This window comes from Mirounga angustirostris, unplaced genomic scaffold, assembly GCF_029215605.1.
Source record: "Mirounga angustirostris isolate CCGP_5_RB_7025 unplaced genomic scaffold, mMirAng1.0.hap1 SCAF_9, whole genome shotgun sequence".
Taxonomy (NCBI): Eukaryota; Metazoa; Chordata; class Mammalia; order Carnivora; family Phocidae; genus Mirounga; species Mirounga angustirostris.
Window position 1 is genome coordinate 144,532,700 of NW_026991717.1, and position 16,659 is coordinate 144,549,358.

At 41.0% G+C, this 16,659-nt stretch overlaps 1 protein-coding gene and 1 non-coding gene across 2 annotated transcripts; both read left to right on the forward strand.

The window, feature by feature from the left end:
* Window positions 1–5,312: 5,312 nt before the first annotated feature.
* LOC135361668 (U6 spliceosomal RNA) lies at window positions 5,313–5,419 on the forward strand. The gene has a single exon (XR_010405353.1). It is a non-coding gene; the product is annotated as a U6 spliceosomal RNA (small nuclear RNA).
* An 8,118-nt stretch (window positions 5,420–13,537) lies between these two features.
* On the forward strand, window positions 13,538–15,715 carry LOC123841410 (disintegrin and metalloproteinase domain-containing protein 29-like). The gene has a single exon (XM_045871007.2). It carries the CDS (start codon window positions 13,538–13,540, stop codon window positions 15,713–15,715), a length of 2,178 nt encoding a protein of 725 aa, XP_045726963.2.
* The last annotated feature ends 944 nt before the right edge of the window (window positions 15,716–16,659 follow it).

Sequence of the window (16,659 nt, forward strand, 5' to 3'; positions counted from 1 at the left end):
TCAGAGAAGTGAGAATCTCCCACTTGGGTACCTGGTCACTTTCCTATCTGACTGTCTTTTCATCCCCCCCAGGACCCGAGGTGATGTGGGATCACCCAAGCCACCTTCAGCAGGAATTCCATTAGGCCCAGGTCGCCAGAACACTGACCCCCATCCCTGGTGGTTCTTAGTGATTTTCCACTCACTGACCCCCTTGTACTTTTTGGCTATAAATCCCTTCTTGCCCATGCCCCATTCAGTGTTGACCTCAATCAAGACCTTATTGCAGTGGCCCTGAAACCTATGGTGACAGCCCTCCTGGGAAGATGGTGACACTAGTTACCATCTTCAGCTAGTGACATGAGTACGTTTTTCCTTATCAGGATCACATCTGCATGGCCAGGGTGGGCGGTGCACCCGCACCACCCCCTGACCTCCAGCCTGTCTCTGGATGCTGGCAGGAGTAGGGCAGAGGAGGGTGGGGGTCTGTGAGAGCTGAGTCTTTAGTCCAATGCCCCCATGGCTGGTTCCTCCCATCCCCTCCTGCACAGAAAAGGGATATCTCAACAAATATAAAGGGCAACCCATGGAATGGGAGAAAACATCCACCATGAGAGACTCACTTTACACACCAGCTCCCTGCCTCTGTTCCACTGGTTTGTGCCCCTGCTCTGTGGAGGAGCTACAGGCAGAGGGGATTTGATAACCTTTTGTCCCTCCCTCTGGGACCCATGTCCAAGCTGTCCTGTGAGCATGTGTCAGGGTCCCTGTAAGTAGGTCTTTTTGGGTCACACTGGTGTGTGCTTGAAAGATCAGGTTTTTTACATGAGGGACTGAAACCCTGTCCTTGCACGACATCCTGTGCTTCTCAGTGCAACCATTGCCCTTCCATGAGGAGTCATAATGCATCAGATGTTCAGGAGAGTGAGGATCCCTTTCTACTGCTCTACTGAGAGGTGTGCACAGCCCCGGAGTCCACATCTGTGATAGTGTCAGGACCAGTGTGAACCCAGACCCCTCCTCCCTGCTATTGCTGGCCTCCTAGAAGAGCTAAGATCCAGAAACCTTGCAATAGTGGTTGTTGGTGATCATGCAGAATAACAGAGTGCTTGTCATCCTGGTGGGAAGAAATGGATTCAGTCATTTTGAGAGACTGTTTAGCAACTTGGAAAAACCCCCTGCACATTTTTACTCTGGGACCCAGCAGTCATGCTCTGAGGTATTTACCTGTCTGACTCGAAAACTTATGTCCACACAAAACTGCACCTGAATGATTGTAGTGACTCATTCATGATGGCTGAAATTGGAATCAAGTATGATGTCCTTTCACAGGTGAATCAATAAACAGTCTTGGGTCCACTGGTAGGATGGAATCCTACTCTGCCATAAGAGAAATGACCTTTCAACCTGGAACAAGACATGGGTGACTCTTCCTTAATGGACCTGTCCTTCCCATGACAGGACATGACCATTTTAACCTGAACAACTGAGTAGCACTTAATCATTCACAATGAGGTGCAGCCCCGTCCTTGATCTTGTTCCAAAGACTTTCTGTCACCCCAAGAAGAAACGCTGTCCCCTTCAACCAGTTGCTTGCTTCCCTCCCACCTCCCAGTCTCGGCTAACCACCCATCTGTGTTCTGTCTCTCTGGATTCACCTGTGTGTGTATTTCACAGGAGTGGAGTCATACACTGTGTAACTTTTTTTTAAAGATTTTATTTATTTATTTGAGAGAGAGAGAGCACATGAGAGGGGGGAGGGTTGGGAGGGTCAGAGGGAGAAGCAGACTCCCTGGGTCCTGCTTCTCCTTCTCCCCTGCTCATGCTCTCTATCATTGGCTCTGTCTCTCTCTCAAATAAAAAAAAATAAAATCTTAAAATAAAAGAACTTAGCGAACTTAACACCCAAAAAAGAAATAATACAATCAAGAAATGGACAGAAGACATGAACATACATTTCTAAAGAAAAATTATAAATGGCCAACAGACACATGAAATAATCCTGCTCATCAACTGGTTTCAGGGAAATACAAATCAAAACCACAATGAGATACCCACTCACACCGGGAAGAATGGCTAAAAGTAACAAAACCATAAACAACAAATGTTGGCGAGGATGTGGAGAAAGGCGAGTCTTCTTACATTGTTTTTGGGAAGCCAACCTGGTACAACCACTCTGAAAAACTGTCTAAAGTTTCCACAAGAATTTAAAAATAAAGCTTCCCTTTGACCTAGCAATTGCACTACTAGTTATTTACCCCAAGGATACAAATGTAGTGATCCAAAAGGGCACATACACATGGATGTTCGTAACAGCAGTGTCCACATTAGCCAAACTTTGGAAAGAACCTAGACGTCCATCTACATATGAATGGGTAAAGGAGATGTGATATACACACACACAGTGGAATATTACTCAACCATCAGAAAGGATGAGTACTTACCATTTGCATCAATGTGTATGGAAATGGAAGGTATTATGCTGAGGGAAATAAGTCATTCAGACAAAGAAAACTATCATCTGGTTTCATTCATATGTGGAATATAAGATACAGTGCAGAGGACCATAAGCAAAGGGAAGGAAACAGAATAGGAATTCATCAAAGAGGGAGAAAATCCATGAGAGACTCTTAACTCTTGGAAACAAACTGAGGTTTGCCAATGGGGAGTTGGGTAGAGGATGGGGTAATAGGTTATCAGCATTAACGAGTGCATGTGATATGATGAGCACTGAGTGTTATACAAAATTGACAAATTGTTGAACACTATTTCTCAAACAGATTATGTACTCAAGTTGGATAATTGAATTTAAATTAAAAAAATGAGAGAGAGGGCATGATAAATTCTTTAGAAACCTTGGATATCAGCCTTTGCTCTCTTATGTCATTTGAAATGTTTTCTCCCATTCCATGGGTTGCCCTTTATATTTGTTGAGATATCCCTTTTCTGTGCAGGAGGGGATGGATAACCATAACCCTAACCTTAACCCATATCCAAAACCCTAACCCCTAACCCTATCCTAAAACTAACCCTTAACCCTAACCCTCAACACTAATACTAACCCCTAACCTCTAACCCAAACCCTAATCCTAACCCCTAACCCTAACCCCTAAATATAATCCTAGTAATGAATTATCTAAAGGAATTTAGAAAAATAATCCAATTTTACGTAACATCAACATTTTTTATTATTATGTTCCGTTAGCAACTGTATAGTATATGATTAGTTTTTGATGTAATGTTCAATGATTGATTAGTTGCATATAAGACACCCAGTGCTGGGGTGCCCGGGTGGCTCAGTTGGTTAAGCGACTGCCTTCAGCTCAGGTCATGATCCTGGAGTCCCAGGATCGAGTCCTGCATCGGGCTCCCTGCTCAGCAGGGGGTCTGCTTCTCTCTCTGACCCTCCTCTCTCTCATGCTCTCTCTCTGTCTCTCTCAATAAAATAAAATAAATCTTAAAAAAAAAGACACCCAGTGCTCATCATAACATGTGCTCTTCTTAATACACATTCCCCTGCTACCCCATCCCCCATCCACCTACCTTCTGAAACCCTCAGATTGTTTTCCAGAGTCCAGAGTCTATCATGGTTCATCTCCTCCTTTGAGTCTCCACCCCCGTCAGTTTTCCCTATCTTCCCCTAATATCCTCCATGCTATTCCTTATGTTCCACAAATAAGTGAAACCATATGATAATTGTCTTTCTCTGCTTGATTTATTTCACTTAGCATAATCCCTTCCAGTTCCATCCATTTTGATGCAAATGGTGGGTATTCATCCCTTCTGATGGCTAATAGTCCCTTGTATATAAGAACCACATCTTCTTTATCCATTCATCTGTTGCAGGGCATCTCAGCTCTTTCCATAGTTTGGCTATTGTGGACATTGTTATGAACATTGGGGTGCATATGCCCCTTATTTTCAATGCAGCTGTATCTTTGGGATAAATACCTAGTAGTGCAATTGTTGGGTCATGGGGTAGCTCTATCAAGATAAAAACTTCTGCACAGCAAAGGAAACTGTCAAAAAAAACAAGAGGCAGCCCATGGAATGGGACTAGATATTTGCAAATGACATTAGAGATAAAGGGCTGGCATCCAAGATCTATAAAGAACTTCTCAAACTCAACACCCAAAAAACAAATAATTAAGTCAAAAAATGGGCAGAAGACATGAGAAGACACTTCTCCAGAGAAGGCAAACAAATGGCTAACAGACACATGAAAAACTGTTCAACATCACTACCCATCAGGGAAAATAAAATCAAAACCACAATAGATACCACCTTACACCAGTTAGAATGGCGAAAATGGACAGGGAGAGAAACAACAAATGTTGGAGAGGTTGTAGAGAAAGGGGAACCCTCTTACACCATTGGTGGGAATGCAAGCTGGTACAGCCACTCTGGAAAAAAGTATAGAGGTTCCTCAAAAAAATTAAAAATAGAGATACCCTATGACCCAGCTATTGCACTACTGGATATTTATCCAAAAGATATAGATGTTGTGAAAAGAAGGGGCACATGCACCCTAATGTTCATAAAGTGATTTACCTGATAGTTGAAAAAAAATGATTGTATGAGCAAGATGGGTGAAGGGGAGTGGAACATTCAGGTTTTCAGTTATGGAATGAATGTCACAGGAATAAAATGCACAGCACAGGGAATATAGTCAATGGTGTGAGATTATTGTATGGTGACAGAGAGTAACTACACTAAGGTGAGCACAGCATAATGTATAGAGTTGTTGAATCACCATGTTGAGCACCTGAAAATAATGTAACATTGTGTGTCAACTGTACTTGAATAAAAATGTAAAGCTTTCATGGGATGCAGCAAAGGCAGTCCTAAGAGGAAAGTATATAGCATTACAAGCCTTTCTCAAGAAACAAGAAAGGTCTCGGGCGCCTGGGTGGCTCAATCGTTAAGCGTCTGCCTTTGGCTCAGGTCATGATCCCAGGTTCCTGGGGTCGAGTCCCACATGGGGCTCCCTGCTTAGCGGGAAGCCTGCTTCTCCCTCTCCCACTCCCCCTGCTTGTGTTCCCTCTCTCGCTGTGTCTCTCTCTGTCAAATAAATAGATAAAATCTTAAAAAAAAAAAGAAACAAGAAAGGTCTCAAGTACACAACCTAACCCTACACCTAAAGGAGCTGGAGAGAGAACAGCAAATAAAGCTAAACCCAGCAGGAGAAGAGAAATAATAAAGATCAGAGCAGAAATCAATGAAATAGAAAGTAAAAGAACAGTAGAACAGATTAATGAAACTAGGAGCTGGTTCTTTGAGAGAATTAACAAGATTGATAAACCCCTGGCCAGACTTATCAAAAAGAAAAGAGAGTGCTCGCTTCCGCAGCACATATACTAAAATTGGAACGATACAGAGAAGATTAGCATGGCCCCTGCACAAGGATGACACGCAGATTCGTGAAGCGTTCCATATTTTGCCCCGCGTTGGGCTCCCTGCTTGGCGGGGAGCCTGCTTCTCCCTCTGCCACTCCCCCTGCTTGTGTTCCCTCTCTCGCTGTGTCTCTCTCTTCAAATAAATAAAATCTTAAAAAAAAAGAGAGAAATGACCCAAATCAACAAAATCATGAATGAAAGAGGAGAGATCACAACCCACACCAAAGAAATACAAACAATTATAAGAACGTATTATGAACAACTCTATGCCAGCAAATTAGATAACCTGGAAGACATGGATGCATTCCTAGAGATTTATCAACTACCAAAACTGAACCAGGAAGAAACAGAAAACCTGAACAGACCTATAACCACTAAGGAAATTGAAGCAGTCATCAAAAGTCTCCCAAAAAACAAAAGACCAGGGCCAGATGGCTTCCCAGGGGAATTCTACCAAACATTTAAAGAAGAATTAATACCTATTCTTCTGAAACTGTTCCAAAATATAGAAATAGAAGGAAAACTTCCAAACTCATTTTATGAGGCCACCATTACCTTGATCCCAAAACCAGAGAAAGACCCCATTAAAAAGGGGAACTACAGACCAATATCCCTGATGAACATGGATGCAAAAATTCTCACCAAAATACTAACCAATGGGATCCAACAGTACATTAAAAGGATTATTCACCACGACCAAGTGGGATTTATCCCTGGGCTGCAAGGTTGGTTCAACATCCACAATCAATCAACGTGATACAATACATTAACAAAAGAAAGAACAAGAATCATATGATCCTTTCAATAGATGCAGAAAAAGCATTTGACAAAGTACAGCATCCTTTCTTGATCAAAACTCTTCAGAGTATAGGCATAGAGGGTACATACCTCAATATCATAAAAGCCATCTATGAAAAACCAACAGCGAATATCATTCTCAATGGGGAAAAACTGAGAGCTTTCCCCCTAAGGTCAGGAACGTGGCAGGGTTGTCCACTATCACCACTGCTATTCAACATAGTATTAGAAGTCCTAGCCACAGCAATCAGACAACAAAAAGAAATAAAAAGCATCCAAATCAGCAAAGAAGAAGTCAAACTCTCACTCTTTGCAGATGATATGGTACTTTATGTGGAAAACCTCAAAGACTCCACCCCAAAACTGCTAGAACTCATACAAGAATTCAGTAAAGTGGCAGGATATAAAATCAATGCACAGAAGTCAGTGGCATTCCTATACACCACCAACAAGACAGAAGAAAGAGAAATTAAGGAGTTGATCCCATTTACAATTGCACTCAAAACCATAAGATACCTAGGAATAAATCTAACCAAAGAGGCAGAGGATCTGTACTCAGAAAACTATAAAATACTCATGAAAGAAATTGAGGAAGACAGAAAGAAATGGAAAAACGTTCCATGCTCATGGATTGGAAGAGCAAATATTGTGAAGATGTCAATGCTACCTAGAGCAATCTACACATTCAATGCAATCCCCATCAAAATACCATCCACTTTTTTCAAAGAAATGGAACAAATCATCCTAAAATTTGTATGGAACCAGAAAAGACCCCGAATAGCCAGAGGCATGTTGAAAAAGAAAAGCAAAGCTGGCGGCATCACAATTCCGGACTTCCAGCTCTATTACAAAGCTGTCATCATCAAGACAGTATGGTACTGGCACAAAAACAGGCACATAGATCAATGGAACAAAATAGAGAGCCCAGAAATGGACCCTCAACTTTATGGTCAACTCATCTTCGACAAAGCAGGAAAGAATGTCCAGTGGAAAAAAGACAGTCTCTTCAACAAATGGTGTTGGGAAAATTGGACAGCCACATGCAGAAGAATGAAACTGGACCATTTCCTTACACCACACACAAAAATAGACTCCAAATGGTTGAAAGACCTCAATGTGAGACAGGAGTCCATCAAAATCCTAAAGGAGAACACAGGCAGCAACCTCTTCGACCTCAGCTGCAGCAACTTCTTCCTAGAAACATCACCAAAGGCAAGGGAAACAAGGGCAAAAATGAACTATTGGGACCTCATCCAGATAAAAAGCTTTTGCAAAGCAAAGGAAACAGTCAACAAAACCAAAAGACAACCGATAGAATGGGAGAAGATATTTGCAAATGACAGATCAGATAAAGGGCTAGTATCCAAAATCTGTAAAGAACACATCAAACTCAACACCCAAAGAACAAAGAATCCAATCAAGAAATGGGCAGAAGACATGAACAGACATTTTTCCAAAGAAGACATCCAAATGGCCAACAGACACATGAAAAAGTGTTCAATATCGCTCGGCATCAGGGAAATCCAAATCAAAACCTCAATGAGATACCACCTCACACCAGTCAGAATGGCTAAAATTAACAAGTCAGGAAACGACAGATGTTGGCGGGGATGCGGAGAAAGGGGAACCCTCCTACACTGTTGGAGGGAATGCAAGCTGGTGCAGCCACTCTGGAAAACAGTATGGACGTTCCTCAAAAACTGGAAAATAGAGCTACCATATGATCCAGCAATTGCACTACTGGGTGTTTACCCCAAAGATACAAAAGTAGGGATCCAAAGGGGTACGTGCACCCCAATGTTTATAGCAGCAATGTCCACAATAGCCAAACTATGGAAAGAGCCAAGATGTCCATCGACAGATGAATGGATAAAGAAGTGGTCAGGGGCGCCTGGGTGGCTCAGTTGGTTAAGCGTCTACCTTCGGCTCAGGTCATGATCTCAGGGTCCTGGGATCGAGCCCCACATCGGGCTCCCTGCTCGGCGGGAAGCCTGCTTTTCCCTCTCCCACTCCCCCTGCTTGTGTTCCCTCTCTTGCTATGTCTCTATCTTTCAAATAAATAAATAAAATCTTTTTTAAAAAAAAGAAGTGGTGGTATATATATATATACAATGGAATATTATGCAGCTATCAATAGGAATGAGATCTTGCCATTTGCAATGACGTGGATGGAACTGGAAGGTATTATGCTGAGTGAAATAAGTCAAACAGAGAAAGACATGTATCATATGACCTCACTGATATGAGGAATTCTTTTTTTTTTAAAGAAGATAATTATCATAAGGATACTCATGGAGGTCAAGAGAATGATGTAAAAAGAAAGTGAGAATTTCAAGAAAAAGATAGAAAATATAAGAAAGCAAAAACAGAAACCACAGAGATGAAGAACAGAACAGCTGAACGGAAAAATTCCATAGAGGGTTTGACAGTAGACTAGATGAAGCAGAAGAAATGATCAACAATCTGAAAGACAGGGCAGTGGATTTCACATACCCGAAGGTTTAAAAGGAAAATAAGAATTAAGAAAAAGAGTGAAGATAGTTAATAGGCATAAAGAGAAGACCAGTGTTAACATTATATGGACCTCAGGATAAGAAGGGGAAGAGTAAGGGGCAGAAAACGTATTTGAAATATTGGCTGAAAACTTCCATAACCTGGAGAAATACATGTACCTCTAGATCCTGGAAGACCATAAACTTCTAAATAGGATAAGTTCATGGACACTCACACCAAAAAAACATTATGATAAAATTGTCAAAATTTAAAGAGAAGCAGAGAATCTTGAAAGCAGCATGAAGAAACAAATTTGTTATGTACAAGGAAACCTCCATAATTAGCAGATTTCCCATCATGGACTTTGCATGCCTAAAGGGAGTGTCATTATATATTCAAGGTGCTGAAAGCAAAAATCTGTCAACCAAGAACAGTCTACCCAGGAAAGTTGTCATTTAGAATTGGAGGAGAGGTCAGAGTTTTGCAGACAAGCAAAATCTGAAGTAGTTCATCACCACCAAACTGGCCTTAAAAGAAATGTTAAAAAAAGAATTAGTACCAATCTTTCTTGAACTCTTCCAAAAAAATAGAAGAGGAGGGAACAATTTCAATGAATTTTATGATGTCAGCATTATTCTGATAGCAAAACCAGAGAGAACACTACAAGAAAAGAAAATTACTGGCGAATACCCCTAATAAACATACAGGCAAAAATCCTTAACAAAATGTCAGTAAACTGAATTCAACAATACATTAAAAGGATCATACACCATGATCAAGTGGAATGTATCTGAGAGATACAGGATCATTCAACATCCACAAATAAATCAACATGACACACCGCATTAGCAATGGGAAGATAAATATCATGATCATCTCAATAGATACAGAAAAGACATTTGACAAAATTCAACATCCATTCATGATAAACTCTCTTAACAAACTAGTTATGGAGGAAACATACCTCAATATCACCAAGGCATATAAGACACGCCCACACCTAACATCATACTCAATGGTAAAAAAAAGGCTGACAGTGTTTCACCTAAGATTAGGAATAAGACAGGGATGTCCACTCTCGCTATTTTATTGAACATAATGGAAATCCTAGCCATTAGTGTCTAAGCAGTTAGGCAAGAAAATGAGATACGGCATTCAAATCATAGTAGAAGTGAAATTGTCTTTGCTGATGACGTGATCTTGTATATAGAACCTGAAGTAACCATCAAGAATAGTTGTAACTAATGAGCAAGTTCAGTAAATTTGCAGGATACAAAGTGAACATATCCAAATCAGTTGCATGTCCACACTGTATTAAAAATGACCAGAAAAATAAATTAAGACAACAATCCATTTATAATTGCATAAAAAAACACATAGAAATAAATTTAAACAAGGAGGTCAAAGATCTATACACTGAATGCTATAAGACATTGATCAAAGAAATTGAGGAAGACACAAATAAATGGGAAGATATTCCCTGGTCATGGATTGGAAGAATTAATATTGTAAAAATGTCCATAATACCCAAAGGATCTGCAGATTCAGTGCAATCTCTATCAAAATCCAAAAGGCAAATAGAACTAAGAATCCTCCCCTTTGTATAGGAGCGCAAAAGACCCCAAATAGCCAAAGCAACCATGGCAAAGAACAACAAAGCTAGAAGCATCACATTTCCTTATGTCACATTACACTAAAGCTATAATAAGTAAAACAGTGTGGCATTGTCTTAAAAATAGACACAGAGAACAAAGAAACAGAATAGAGAGCCAGAGATAAATCTTCACATGTAAGGTCAAATACTATTTGACAAGGGAGCTGAGAACATAAAATGAGGAAATTATGTTGTTTTAGAGGACAACCACATGCAGAAAAAATGAATCTGAACTTGTATCTTACAAGTTTAAAATTTAGATTTAAATTTAAATCCAAAAGATTTAAAAATTTAAATTTTTATTTAAAATAAATTTAAATCTCCCAAAATTTAAGTAAAAAAGAATTAAGTATTTAAACAGAAGACCTGATAACATTCCTTGAAGAAATCATAGGGAAGAAGGTTGTTGATAATGAACTTGGCAAGGATTTTTTGGATATATCAGCAAAACTATAAGCAACAAAAGCAAAAATCAAGTGGAACTACATCTAGTCAAAAAGAAAATTCTGAAAAGCAAATAATAATAATAGTAATAATTAACAATATGAAAAACATCCTATGAAACTGGAGAAATTATTTACAAACCATATATGAGATAGGGAGGTAATATGCAAAATATGTGAAGAATTCGTAAAACTCAATAAAAAAACAAACATTCATATTAAAAAGCAGGAAGAAGAACTATATTGACATTTTTGAAGATTACACCAAGCAACCAAAACTTCAACAAGACACCACCTCACATGGGTCAGGATGGCTAAAATCAAGAAGACCGTGAATGACAAGTGTTGCCAAGGATGTGCAGAAAGGGGAACCCTCTTACACTGTTGGTGGGAATGCAAGCTGGTGCAGCCACTCTAGAAAACAGTATGGAGGATCCTCAAGATGTTAAAAATAGAGCTACCTTATGACCCAGTGATTGCACTACTGGGTATTTACCCCAAAGATACAGATGTAGTGAAAAGAAGAGGGACCTGCACCCCAGTATTCATAGCAGCTGTGTCCACAATAGCCAAACTAGGGGAAAAGCCCAGATGTCCATTGACAGATGAATGGATAAATAAGATGTGATATATATATAAAATAATGAAATCTTTAATAACAAACAAAGTACTAAAGGAAATGTACACTTGCCATGCAATCTCTATCAAAATATCACCAGTATTTTTCATAGCACTGGAACAAACAATCCTACAACTTGTATGGAACAACAAAAGGCTCTTTGGGAATAGCCAGAGTCAACCAGAAAAATTTCAAGGTTTATTACAAAGCTGTCATTATCAAGACAGTATGATGCTCATACAGAAAGAGACACATAGATCAATGGAACAGAAGAGAGTATCCAGAATTGGACCCACAACTATATGGTCAGTTAATCCAACAAAGCAGGAGAGAATATCCAATGGGGAAAAAAAGGCAGTCTCTTAAAAAAAAAAAAAAACTGTTGGTAAAAGTGGACAGCAACAGGCAGAAGAATGAAACTGGACCACTTTTTTATACCATACCCAAAAATAAATTCCAAATGGATGAAAGACCTAAATGTGAGACAGGAAACCATCAAAATCCTAGTGAAGAACACAGGCAGTAATGTCTTTGACATCATCCATTCAAATTCTTTCTAGATATGTCTCCAGAGGCAAGAGAAACAAAAGCAAAAATAAATATTTGGGACTTCATCCAAAAACAAACAAAAACAACAACAAAAAACAAGTTTTGTACAGCAAAGGAAATAATCATCAAAACTGAAAGGCAAATTATGGAATGGGAGAAGATATTTGCAAATGCCATATCTGATAAATGACTAGTATCCAAAATATATAAGTAGTTTGTAATAATGATTTTCACATTTTCAGTAGAGAGCATGTCCATGGAGCTCAACATACCATCACGAGAGAAGTAGAATTCCTGTCTTTCACATTTGTATTGTGCTAAGATCTCCCTAAATATGAGAGCTACCCTCTTAACAAAATTTTAACTGTAGAGCACAGCATTGTTAATTACAGATGCAGGGTTTGAAGCAGACCTCTTGCATAACAGAAAATCACACCCCTTGAGATGTACTCTCCATTGGCCCTCCTACCAGCCTGTGGCAAAGGTCATTCCACTCTCTGATTTATTGTTATCTAAACCCAATTTCATCTGCCCATTGTTGTAAAGGACAATATTCAAGAGATGAGTTTTGATTGGAAAGGAATGTGACCTTTATTTAAGAGGCCAGCACCTGGTGCAGAAGTCACACGATTCTTCCAAAGCCAACAGTGAGATTTCTGCCTGACCCAGGGGATTTTAAAGGGGTTTAGGGCAGACGATCAAAGAAGGGAGTACAGTGGTTGGCAACATTTCTTGTTCACACCCAGGCTGCATGATGCCAACTACCAAAGTAACCTCGGCCCCCTGTGTCTTCAGCTGAGAAGAGAGCCACACATGGTGCCAAAATCCAGGAAAGAGCTACAATAGAGGATTAGAGGGAACAACACCTGGGTCTCACATGTGGTCAACAGTACATTTTGTCCTCACTAGCTGGTGTGAGAAAAAATAACATACAGACTTGTAACTCACCGATTATCATACAGAGTACTGGGGAATGTTTTACTCAGTAAGCTCAAAGGAAGTTTCAAAGCAAAAGCCAAAAGGATCAAATGACTTGCAAATTAATGGCAAACTAGAATAAGACATGTGCTAGTATATGTAACATTACAAACCATTATTTTCAACACCTCCAAGGTATAATTTGCAATGTCTACCTCCACATGCCAAGGAAGTAGGAAGCAGTGTCTCCACAGTGAGGGATGGGAGCAGTCCACAGAAAGTGACCCAGCAGTACCATGGTAGATGGAACTGGTAAAAGAGTTAATTGCTTTATAACTGCATATCACATATCCAAGTATCTGGAGGAAAGATTGGACATGTTGAATACGGGGATGCCTGTGGGTCCAGCTCTCTCTCCATGTCCATGTGAGCATTTATGCTCATGCCCACCCACCTCTCCCACATCCACCCCAGCTGAACTGATGTGCAGGTCACCCACTGCCACACCCTGTGACTGTGACATAATCCACACAAGTGGCCCCCAGGTGTAGGGTGCTGGCAGCCTGAGGCAGCCCTCTGTTCTATCAGATGCTCTAGACCTGGCTTCCCTCAGGATCCTCCCTTTATCCATTCTCACTGAAAGATGTCCCTGAGCAGGGGCACGAGCCTTGCAGAGGTCCAGGGCACCATGAGGGCGCTCTTCTTGCTTCTTGCACTCTGGGCAAGCCTGGCTCTTGCCAAGGGTTCTCAAGGCCGTCCCTCATGGCGCTACATCTCCTCTGAGGTGGTCATTCCCAGGAAGGAGCTGCACCACGGCAAAGGTGTTCAGATGCCAGGCTGGCTGTCCTACACCCTGCGTTTTGGGGGTAAGAGACACGTTATCCATATGCGACGCAAGAAACTCTTTTGGTCCAGACATCTGCTGATGATGACTCAGGATGACCAAGGAGCCTTGCAGATGGACTACCCCTTCATCCCTCCAGACTGTTACTACCTCGGCTACCTGGAGGAGATTCCTCTTTCCATGGTCACCGTGGACACGTGCTATGGGGGTCTTGAAGGTATCATGAAGTTGGATGACCTTGCCTATGAAATCAAACCCCTCAGCAATTCCCGAAGGTTTGAACACGTTGTTTCTCAGATAGTGGCAGACACCAATGCAACAGGACCTACCTATAAATTGGGGCATAAGGAGATTAGGGAGCCCCTATTCTCTGAAGAAATTTCCAGTCCAGCCCCCAGGGTCAGTAATAGGATCTTTTCCTCCCATAAATCCATGATCAAAGGATTTGCTCAAAGTTCCAATTCAATGTATCGTTTATATAATAATGTAACAACGTGTGCAAAATTTCTGATAGACATGGTTAGTTTAATGGACTCAATATATAAAGGTCTTGATATAAAGTTCCATCTTACTGCAGTCCTTATATTTGATATAAGAGATCCAGTCAACATGAATGATTATAGATTGCCAGCTGGTGAATACCACAGATTTCACGCTACCTACTTGTTCAGGATCATAAACCCTAGTTCATCCTTCGTTGTGGTTAAAGAAGGACCAGAAGACTATCAAAATGATCCTGCAGTCTTTGGTTTATGCTCTCCTCGATGCCTACATATGGTTGGTCACCTGGGCAGACATTATTTATTGTTAGCTGTGATAATTTCCCAATACTGTGGGAGATCCATTGGACTGTATTTTGATAATCATGAGTGCAGTTGCCAGCGGAGGTCCAGCTGCATCATGTACAGATACCCTGTGTTGACAGATTCCTTTAGTAACTGTTCTTTTGGGCACTTACAAAGCATTCTGAATATTAACAAGCATTGCCTATTCAACGAACAGGTGGTAATCTTTAATACAAGTCTGACACATGTACGTTGTGGAAACTCTATAGTAGAGGATAGGGAGCAGTGTGACTGTGGCTCCATCAAGCAGTGTGCCAGCAACCCCTGCTGTAGTAACAACTGCAAACTTGAAAGTACATTTCTTTGTGACAAAGGACTATGTTGTACAAACTGCACCTTCTCTGCAGTTGGAACACTCTGTAGACCAATCCAAAATATCTGTGACCTTCCAGAGTATTGCACGGGGAGATCCCCTCAGTGTCCTAATAATTTCTATATGCAAGATGGAACCCCGTGCACTGAAGAGGGTTACTGCTATCATGGAAACTGCACTGACCGCACTGTGCACTGCAAAGAAATCTTTGGTGCAAACACTGTGGGGGGGGCAGATGTCTGCTATGAAATTAATAAAAAAGGCCACCGATTTGGACACTGTAAAAGAGAGTTTGAAGCCAGACTATTTATTCGTTGTGGTGACCGAGATGTGAAGTGTGGAAGGCTGCAGTGTACCAATGTCACTCATCTCCCTCAGTTGCAAGAACATGTAGGATTCCATCAGTCTAAGATCTCAGGTGTCTGGTGTTGGGGATTGGACACACATCGCTCCACAGGAACAACTGATGTTGGTCATGTGAGACCTGGTACCCCCTGTGCTCCCGGAAAGTTCTGTGAGAATTCTACCTGCAATGCTACTATAGGTGAAATAAATTACAACTGTTTCCCTGAGAAATGTAATGGCAGGGGGATTTGCAACAATAACAGGAATTGTCATTGCCACATAGGCTGGGATCCCCCATTCTGCAAATTGCGAGGTAAAGGAGGGAGTATAGACAGTGGACCCCCCCCAGGAAGAATGCGGTCAGTCAAGCAAAGTCATGAATCGGTGATATATTTGAGAGTGGTCTTTGCTCGCATTTATGCCTTAATAGCTACACTCCTCTTTGGTATTGGCACCAATGTAAAAACTATCAAGATAGTTAGAGTTAGGGAAGAGAAAGTTGGTGAAGCCAGTCCGTAAATCAGCCTCCAGACCCCTGAGCAACAATATGCAATCCACAGGAGCATGAATGAAACTACAGTAAAGAGGTGGCAAAGCTGACATCCATGTTTCCAGGGATCTGCAGGAGACACAGGGGTCCCGTGCACATCACAGGGCTCTCAAACCAGGTCTGTGTTACATCACTGACAAGCACTCTGAAATAAAACTTGAAAAGTGCATGGTAGTCATGTCTCCTTATTTTTGTCAGCCTGTAAGGCCCAAACTGAGCCCGAGATACTGTCTAAAGTACTTGAATCAGCAGCTGGGTCTTCAGCTGTGGTCCCTGGGCACAGAATTAAGGGAAGTAGCCACAGGTTCCTGTAAGGACAAATTCATGATGTTTCTACAAAAGAGTGCTCGTGAACACTGAGATTTTTCTCATTCTCTAGGTAATCTCTCCTTCTCCAGTCCCAAAGTGGGTTCATGGAGATGGATGGCTACTCCCCACCCATGCTGCCTCTCTGAAACTAGGGTGGCTGTGGGCAGTAGGGGAGGGTGACTGGGGTGAGATCCCACCTAGTGCAAGCTATGCTACCCTGGAGAGCAAGCTTCTGAATATAGGAGACATTGCATTGTAGATCCTCAATGTTGCATCCCATGAAATCAATCAGGAAGGTAGGCAGAAGTGCCCATTGATGACTCTGGCATCCAGAGGGAGCCCTCGGAATGTTCATCCCTCCTTTGACTCTTAGTCTGCATTTCAGGGAATTGAGCAGTGACTGTAGGTGAATGATGGTCAATAACAAATGGCATTCTTCAGAGCAATACTCTGAGGTGGAAAGGCAGTCTACATGTATCTAAATAATTTTCAATGCACTATTATTGTAGATTGAAGTGTATAATTAATAATAAAATGTATAAATGAATAAAAAAGTTTATTTTAAATTAACATCTATAATCATACTGTTTTTCCCCCTCATGCA